At 45.0% G+C, this 10,000-nt stretch overlaps 1 protein-coding gene across 1 annotated transcript in view; it reads right to left on the minus strand.

The window, feature by feature from the left end:
- The window catches only part of plcb1l (phospholipase C beta 1-like), a 96,710-nt gene that overhangs the window by 18,420 nt on the left and 68,290 nt on the right, over positions 1-10,000 (minus strand). The window contains exons 11-20 of the mRNA XM_030346140.1: positions 9,514-9,598; positions 8,245-8,369; positions 7,732-7,886; positions 6,605-6,769; positions 5,355-5,454; positions 4,845-4,949; positions 4,611-4,726; positions 2,671-2,809; positions 2,217-2,270; positions 1,124-1,343 (exon numbers count right to left, since the gene is read on the minus strand). Of these exons, the coding sequence (XP_030202000.1) occupies positions 1,124-1,343; positions 2,217-2,270; positions 2,671-2,809; positions 4,611-4,726; positions 4,845-4,949; positions 5,355-5,454; positions 6,605-6,769; positions 7,732-7,886; positions 8,245-8,369; positions 9,514-9,598 (1,264 nt within the window). The remainder of the gene's footprint in view (positions 1-1,123; positions 1,344-2,216; positions 2,271-2,670; positions 2,810-4,610; positions 4,727-4,844; positions 4,950-5,354; positions 5,455-6,604; positions 6,770-7,731; positions 7,887-8,244; positions 8,370-9,513; positions 9,599-10,000) is intronic.

A 10,000-nucleotide genomic window follows, 5' to 3' on the forward strand; every position in this document is an offset into this window, starting at 1 on the left:
CTATTTGCACATCACAATGTCAAAGAAACCTAAACACTCTGGCGCCCAAGGGAGGAAGAGGAAGAAAGAAGAGGAGGAAAAACGGGAAAAGAAATACAGTAACTTTAATTTGTTTATCTTTAATGTAGGCCTGGCTGGTTATAGCCAACTAGTCACTTTGTCGGGCTCTTGTTCACCTTACTATCTTTATTTCTCTGAATCTGAACTCATATCTATTATTTTTCTTATGAATGCCTAACATCATGCATTTCTTTGCAGTATTTTGTGCATACCTTATTGTATGACTGATTCATTGTCACTTGTTTTGCAAGACTTTTTTTTACTGCAAAGTGTTTGATTATCAAAAGTTCTAACGTCTGCAGTATCTTGTGCATATCATATTGTATTTATGATTCCTTGCTTGTTACTTGGTTTGTAATACGTTTTGTGTGTTTAATTTTCTATCGAAAATAAAAGACTCTCTCAAACAAAGCTTTGCAGCTTCTCTGAGTTTATGAACATTGGTAGACAAATTTAATGTGCGATCCAAAGGGGTAGGGGGCGCCAGCAAAAATCTTGCCTAGGGCGCCAAATTGGTCAGGGCCGGCCCTGGGTACGGGGATACAAAAAAGGGACTTCAGAGAGAAGAGAGAAGGAGGGACAGCGAAAGAGGAGGTAAGGAACAGAAAGGCGCGCCGAAAGCGCACAACCCGGAATCATGAAGAAGGAGGAGGAAGATGAGCAGGAGGATGGACCGCCACCACGACAGCGGAGGGAGGGCCATTCAGACTCCGAGGACTCACACCCTGACAGGCTGCGGTCCAATAGTCTTTGTTAAATGATAAAAGCTGGTTGAAATCTTTTAATTCTCAGGAACGGTGCTTCAATGTCCCCTTTTTTATCTTCTTAAGAACAGACTCAGAGGAGTAATAGGTGGAGGAGGAGGAGGAGGAAGAGGAAGAGGCTAGAAGAGGAGGAGGAGGAGGAAGAGAAGAAGGATGATGGGGGGAAGTAGGTGGAAGAGGATGACGGCGAGAAAGAGGAGGAAAAGAAGGAGGAGGAGGAGGAGGAAGAGCAGTACTAGGACGCGGACCCGGAGCGGGAGGAGGACGAGGACAAGGAGGAGGAGGAAGGCCACACCTACCTTTTCTTACCGTCTCGTTTGCGGCTCTTCACCAGGGCCGAGCGGCGCCGCTGGTGCTGGCTCTGCAGCTCTCCGGCCCGCGCCCCGTGCTCCTTGATCAGCTCGCCCGTCTTGCGGTGGTGCTTCCTCACCAGCTCCTTCATCTCCTTGTACTGCCGCCTCTGCTCCCGCACGAAGCCCTTCTGCTGCTTCAGCTCCTCCACCGAGTGGGCCTCCATCTCTGGGAAGGGGGGAGAGAGGGAGGGAGGGTGGAGGTAGGGGGAGGGGGAGAGGGGAGAGGGTGGAGGTAGGGGGGAGGAGAGGGAGGGTGGAGGGAGGAGGGAGGAGAGAGGGAGGGTAGAGGTAGGAGGGAGGAGAGGGGAGAGAGGGATGACTTTCTGTATTCTCTCTGAGCACTCTGCTTCACAGTGTTTATACATTTTGACATTGCTATCCTTATTGTGTTGAGAGGGAGCGAGAGACAGAGAGGAAATGTAACCAGTGGTTGGATGGAATTGTAATCGGTTTACTCAAAATTTACTCCACAAAATGTTAATACAACACAGCTGACCGGGGTGATTGTATCAGCCTGTCACAGAGAATTAATATTCCTTATAAAAAGGAATGAAAGACTATTATAGTTATATATGTCAATGATTGTGTGTATTTCTCTTTGTCTTGTACTCGTCACATTATCTACTGATTTATGCACATTTTATTCAACCCTATCATTTAAATGTCACGCCAATAAAGCTTTACTGAATTGAATTTAACTTAATAACAGAGAGAGAGAGAGAGAGAGAGAGAGAGAGAGAGAGAGAGAGAGAGAGAGAGAGAGAGAGAGAGAGAGAGAGAGAGAGAGATAGTGCGACAGAGTGCGAGACAGAGAAAGAGAGCGAGACAGAGAAAGAGAGCGAGACAGAGAAAGAGAGCGAGACAGAGAAAGAGAGCGAGAGATACAGAGCATCTAATAAGGCTGTCTGCTATTTACTTTAGGCTTGACTAGGTTATCAATGTAAATGTTTGGTTGTCTTCCTTTGCAGAGGTATTTGACATTACACTTTTTTAATGATGGTCATTCAGGGAGATGCTTCCAGAAGGGATAAAAGATTACCGGTGAGAACTGTATGGATGATGTCTTCCGATTTCACCAAAGGTTTCAGGGAGCCTTGGAAACAGACAAATACATCACAAAATTAAAACAACAATAACCACAAGAAGGACATTAACAACATCCTAGTAGAATGAGGCTTGTGATAGAAAAATACAAACATTCATAACTTGTGAATAATCCCATTTATTTTTGAGATTATACAAACAAAAGTAATCATAGGAATAATACATTCGTTATATTTTTTAATAATATAAATAATGTAACACAACTTAAAAAATATAATACAATAATACTAATAAGACTAATAATAATCAATTTGTATTTATTTATTAATTTTACTGCTGTTTGAAATCAATCAAAATCCCAATAAAGCACGAACCAACCTACTATCTTAATAACTAACCAACTATCTTAATAACTAGCTAACTAACTAACTAATGGGTCCAGCAGGTACCTGTGGGCTGGGGCTGGTGCCCCCCCACGGAGGGGGGCTTGGGGGCGCTGACTGGGGTGTGGCTCAGGCCGTTCTCCGAGGGCACCGCCGCCCGCTGGTCCACCTTGGGTTCAGACGGGGCGTCCCCCCCTGCGTCCGCCTGAACACACACACATAAAGACACACGCACACACACACAGACAGCCACGCATGCACAGACATGCACAGACACGGGTGCACGCACACAGACACACACAGACACACACACACACACACACACACACACACACACACACACACACACACACACACACACACACACGCACACACACAAACACACACACACACACACAGAAAATGTTTGAATCCAAGAGTTTAACTGAAAATTAGGTCTAGGGTACAGGGTAGGGTATATGAACAAAAGCAGCTAATGACTTTACAAAATTACATTTAAATTAAATGACAACAATAACAAAGTATAATGCATATGACACTGCAATACACCATCACAGCTTACACACATATCACACACACATACAGACACAAACACACACACAGATGTATGTGTCCTCAAGTGAACGCTTCTCAAAACTCCAGTCAGGTGAACCACTGCAGAAAGGTTAAAAGCCGACGCAGTCCACTACTGCGACACATCCTACAGCCGGCACAAATACAAGCGTGTCCAACAAGTCAACGCAGATACTCCACGCGTGTTTCAACCTAAGGAGCTGACAGCTCAGATGGGGGGGGGGAAGAAAGAGGGCAGTTCAAACAGCACGAGCGTCGTGTTCAGTACCTGGGCGAAAAAGGACAGCTTGTAGAGATAACTCTGGTAACCCACTCGGACCATGGCCTCTCGCAGCATCGCACGGCCACACACACACTCAGACACGCACACGTGTGACTGGCTCAAAGCTCAACACAAACCGGGTCCTCAGGTCTCCAAAGTGAGCATTAATGAACAGAAGTCAGGGGTCAATTTATACCCCTGTGCTTTTCCTTCCCCCCCCCCACACACCACCCCTCCCCCAAGCTACGTTCACAATCTTCTACCACTGTCGGCACTTTTCACTCTCTGTTAGCCGTTGCCATGGAGACGAGACGAGGCTGCCTTTGATTGGCTCTTCCTCGAGGGCAATCGCATTAGCCGTCCGAGCGGATAGCCCAGATGTCCCTCCGGGGCCTGGGGCTCTTCCTTTGGTAGGTCAATCTTTACTAACACACCTGGTTCCTGTCCGGGTTGAGTACATCACTACTCTTTTTATCCTCCACCTGACACTAAATATTATCGTCCCTAGTTCCTAGGTAACCCCAGGAAAGCCCTTTCCTTAAATCGAATCAAACCAAATGACGTTGGCCAATCAGTGCTTCGTTTTAGACTTCGAAAGTTGGTCAGAAGTGTGCCCGAATTCTGCATCCGCGAACACCAATGACACACTCTGATGTAATGGTTGTTTTCAGTTTGATTGTTTTTGCACGAGCGCTCTGTGTTCCCATGGGAAATTGGCCAGCACTTTTCAGCAGAATAACAGTTTGCTTGATAGAGAGCCTGAATTTCTTTCTCTTGGCCGGTAAGAGCTGGAGATGGAGAACGGTGAATAGCCAGACGCTCGCTACAAAGAGTATGTGGTGTATATTTTATGAGATGTTCAGCATTAACAACACTTAGAACACAAGTGGTCAAGCACAAGGGCTTTGTCAAACACACACACACACACACACACACAAAGACAATTACAGAGACAGTGAAAGAAAGAGAGAGAGAGAGAGCGAGAGTGGAGGTAGGGAGAGAAGGGGAGAGCGAGAGAGAGAGAGCGAGAGAGCGAGAGAGAGAGAGAGAGAGAGAGCGAGAGAGAGAGAGAGAGAGCGAGAGAGCGAGAGAGCGAGAGAGAGAGAGAGAGCGAGCGAGAGCGAGAGCGAGAGCTTCAAGTGTATAACAAGTGTCACACACACACACACACCTCTTTGTCAGCCCCCTCCTCTCCCTCCTCCTCCAGGGTGAGGGCAGCCAGCTGATTGGCTCTCTGCTCCATCAGGTTGATATAACGGATCGGATTAGACAAGGCGTCGATGACATCTGAGAAGCAAGGGAAAAAGGAATGGAAGAAATGCTTCCCGGTTCCACGGAACACTCGGAATGTAAACATGGACGGTCCGTGGATAATAATAATGGGCGCGATGGATGATTTGCTCACCGGCGAATGTATCTGGGACGTAGTCCTTGACTTCCAAGTAGACAAACAAGGCGGGCATGTTCAAGGACTGGTTCTTCTCGTTCCTGAGGCCGATGTAGCGGTATCCTGGAGGAGAGAGAGCAGGCCACGTTCAGTGGAGCAGAACCACTGAAACAACAGCTTCTGCTGTTAACATGCATACACATTGGAAACACACTCACAACCCAACACTTGTTTTCTGTTTTGCTACGTAGATATTCAAGGCAGGACAAATCATTTGCGCAAAGGGGTTGATGCATTCAAAAGGGGATTTTAAGAAGTGTATTCCTCCAGCGGCATAACACACGGCGTCTCCAGCGATCAAACACAGACAGACAGGCGTGTCTTTCTGCCTGTCTGTCTGTCTGTCTGTCTGTCTGTCTGTCTGTCTGTCTGTCTGTCTGTCTGTCTGTCTGTCTGTCTGTCTGTCTGTCTGTCTGTCTGTATCTATTCTATTGAATTACTTTGAGCTGAACAGCAGTGAACCGTCACCTGGTCGGATGGCGGACACAGGGATGATGCGATGACCTATGACCTTTCCTCCTTCCTCAAACACCGCTATCCTCAGCGACGCCAGGGTGGGCAGCACGACCTGACGGACACACGACATCACTGGTTACATTTGGGATTACATTTTAGATTACATTTTGGATTACATTCGATCACCAGTTTTGTGTTATCTCTTTATCTAACTTTTTTGAGTGACTTTTGATTCACATTTCATTCAGCACATGGTTTTAAATGAAGTCAATTGAAAGGCACAGGCAGAGACACACACGTACACACACATACACACACACACACACACACACACACACACACACACACACACACACACACACACACACACACACACACACACACACACGCACTCAAATATAAAGTAATTTGAACATTGTTTATACATGTAGACACAAACACCCACACACATAAACACACACAAGCTCACACGTACACACAAATAATTGCACATGCTTGGATCCAAAGCAGTTTGCAGGGGGCATGCAGAGACAAAGCCACACACACACACACACACACACACACACACACACACACACACACACACACACACACACACACACACACACACACACACACACACACACACACACAGCCATTTTGACATGCACTTATCAGGGCATGCATAGTAGATTATTTTAAGCAAAGTCAAGTAAGCTAGTGCATTGATTAAAGTACAATAGAGCTATACAAGTATACAATAACTATGCAAGTTGAATGAATTATTATTATTATCAACGCAACAAACAAAATTTCTAAAACCTAAACTTATACATTCTGAATTGAACACAAGGCTAATAACAACAAAGTGCTAAACAAGTTCTGAGAATCTGGAACTGGATGCAGAATCAACACGTGGTGTGTGTGAACCCCGGCTGCGTCGCTCCACACAGCAGGGGCGTCTTCGCTACGCACAGCGTGAAGGGCTGATTATGGCTCCACGTCGACGCAACGCAAGGACCGCGCAGACCCATTCGACGCAGCCGTGAACCAGTTTTGGTTCTGCGTCGGTTTTTTGGTAAGCGGACCAATCACAGCCCTCGCTGCTGCGTCGCCTCAATGGAAGGTTAACATTTCGGGAGGCGCACGTCCGACCCTTGCGGTGGACGCAAGGAGGGTCTGCAAGGACGTAACGGGCCCGTAAACCCCCTTGCGTTGCGGGAACGTGGAGCCATAATCAGCCCTTGACGCGACATCAGCCCAGAGTCTGATTGGGGGCTGACCTTCTTGAAGACGATGGGCTCCTCGTCCCACACCGGGTTGATGGCGTTGCCCTGGGAGGTCTTGGTCTTGAAGGCTTTCCGCTTGGTGTCCACGGGCAGGCCAAACATATCTATCTCCACGTAGGTGCCCACCTTCTTATCGGACAGGAACTGGCCTGAGATGATCTGGGAGGAGGGGGATTCACACAGGAGGACACATGAGGGAGGGAGAGAGCAGGAGAGGGTTTTGTTGGTGTGTGTGTGTGTGTGTGTGTGTCTGTGTGTGTGTGTGTCTGTGTGTGTGTGTGTGTGTGTGTGTGTGTGTGTGTGTGTTTGCGTGTCAGCTCAGGAATATGCACGAGCAAAAAAAGCAAAAAATTGCAAGTAAAAGACACACACAACCACCCCGCACGCAAACACGCGCACACCCACACAGACACAAGCTAGAAAATATACTGTAGACTAAATACTAGGCATGGGAATGGGAATTAAAGGTTGGGTATGGAATTTGCAAAACGCCAGCAGATTTTGAAAATACACAACTCAAATGGTCCTACCCGCTCTCCTTCAACGCTGACTCTGACTCCACCCATTCCAAGTACATGGACGCGCAATCATGCACGAGCGCAAACACAGATGCGCAAGAGCGAGCCATTAGCTAGTTAGCTAGCTCCAGTAGCTACCGCAGGATAACAACAAACAGAAGCTTGCTCTGGGTCACGAGCTTTGATTACGTGCACGAAGGGGTCACGCGCGGGGAGCGGGGAGGGGCGGGAAGTGAAGTACGACCGTTTGAATGGCGTACTTACTGTCCAATGCCACTCGGTTGTTCTGGAAATCATTGGCTGGAGTTTTTCGAGCCCTGCCCGTTCCACAGGTGATTGACTTGTTTAATTTTCATGTCAGTACTTCTAACTCAGTGGCTGTAAATGGATTATGATAAGGATTTCAAGTAATTTTGCAAAAATGGCCAAAAAAGAGAATTCCATACCCAACCTTTAAGGTTAATTAAAAATTGGACTTAAAATATTCAAGCAGATCAGTTCAGACTCATTTTCACTCTCGCAAACACACATACACAAACACGCACACGCACACGCACACAAACACACACACACCCACACCCACACACACACACACACACACACCTTCACGGACAGTGTGTTGGCGACGATCCCGTCCACGGTGCTCACGGTGAACGGGTCAAAGTGTTTGTCCGGTCGCCTCATGAACTCCGGTTTCAACCGGTACCCACACTTCCCGTTGTACTCGTACATGCCCAGGTTCAGCTGCATGGACAGGTCTGAGGGGGCGGGGCCACAACAGGAAATGCAAAAACTCATTAGTCATTCATTTGTCAATACAATATATATATGTTTATATATATATTTGAATGTTTTAATTAATGAGGTATGTTAATATTGGCATTCAAAGATGGGAGTATGTGTACCGTTACAGTTCCCTTTAGGTTGAAGGCAAGATTCTAACATTTGCTTCTTAACACAATTACATTTTTTATATATTTAGCTAAATAAATTAATAACTATCTTACTAACTAGAGAATTAAACAATAAATGAATAATTATGTTATCTTGCACAGAGAACACAAATACAAAATAATCATGTCATTTGTTTTAAAGAGAAAACGAAAGGTGTCCTACCAATGGTCTGGAAGTTGAGGGCCACCAGCTGGCAGCCAGCGTTCCAGAAGAGCTGGGGGTTGTAGTTCGAGGAGTCCACCCGGGTGCCCTTGGGGTAGATCCTGCTCAGCTGCATCTTGTTGTACCTGGACGGGAGCGCGTTAAGGACCCACACACTCCCCAAGCTCTTCTGGACGAGCTGTCCACAAGAAAGTGTACCCTCGCTCTGTTGGCGTACCATTACGCAGAGGGACTACAAAAATGGCGACTACAGCTACCACCTCTACTACTGCTTAACCTGTAACCAACTGAAACCCTGAGAAACTCGGTATGGACTTCTGGCAGTAATTTACTAAGATTTACAAATGTAATGACAGTCGCACAATTTAAAAATATACATATTTATTTTATATATATATATATTATGTATATATATATATATATATTAGAGCTGTCAAGCGATTAAAATATTTAATCGTGATTAATCGCATTAATGTCATAGTTAACTCACGATTAATCGCAATTAATCACAAATTATTTTTCTATGCTAAATATCCCTTGATTTTTTTGTCCCATAATTCTTCTAATTTTAATTCTCTTATCAACATGGTGAAGTGCATCGGCTTGCCTTGTGCAAATGATTTTTTATTGATAACAACATTGGCATATACTGATCAAAACAGGACGATACAAAAAAAGAGCCTATAGTGCAATTAAACGACTGCTTTGAACAAATGTCATTGGAACATAGCAGTCAGGCTACTGCTTCTTTGTTTTAAGCCAAAGAATTTTTTTTTTTTCTTTTTTTAAAATATAATAATTGCGTTAATCGTGCGATATTTTTTTTAACGCCGTTAAAATTGGTTTGCGTTAACGCCGTTAATAACGTGTTTAACTGACAGCTCTAATATATATATATATATATATATATAATTATTCCTGTCTGTAGTCTGGTCAAAAAAACAAGGTATCCCATGCGGGCCAGGCAACCAGTGAAACCGTTGCAATATCCACAAAGCCACAGCTGGGATGGAAACCCACACTTGTAAAAATTAATTGATATAAAATCAAAGTTTCACCCCAAGGTGTGTCGAGCTATAAAATCCTTTTGTAAAAGTCCCAATTCCAGTCCAGCGTCCCCCCCCCCCCCCTCGCCCCTTCCTAAAGGAGTGGTCCCTCTTCTGTATTCTGCTCACGTCTCTGTCCCTTGGATTTGCGGTTGTAATCCCTTTGAGATTGAAACTGTGATTGAGCGTTGTACAAATAAAGTTGATTTGAATTGAAGGATACTCCACAAACTCCACTGGACACTTGGTGAGCTGCTCCAAGGCCTTGGTCTCCACGAAGGAGGACATCTGGTAGCTGCGGTTCACCTCTGGGGACAGAAAACCGCAACAACACGTACTTCTTAATCGCAGAGTCACAAGCTAAACGACACGCCGTTGGTAGTAGTTCTGTTTTATTATGTGATGTTTTTCAGTATGAGCCTTATAAATGAATTTCACTAAGACTTGTTTGCGATAACTTCCGAAGGTTGAATCTTAATCTTAACTTGAAACCTAAAATCTAAATAATTAAATCCTCAATTATGCAAATAACTGGGATTTTTTTCAGGGAAAAAAACAATGAAAATTGTATAATTAATACTTTGAGTAGACCGTTGTCTTTTTTTGCTCTTTTAAAATGTTGCGGTTGTATTCCATTCAAACCGCCTGGTCACTTTTACTTACTTACTTACTTTTTACTTACACTTTTACTTTAAAAAAAATAAATACAA

This window comes from Gadus morhua, chromosome 21 (assembly GCF_902167405.1).
Source record: "Gadus morhua chromosome 21, gadMor3.0, whole genome shotgun sequence".
NCBI classification, from domain to species: Eukaryota; Metazoa; Chordata; class Actinopteri; order Gadiformes; family Gadidae; genus Gadus; species Gadus morhua.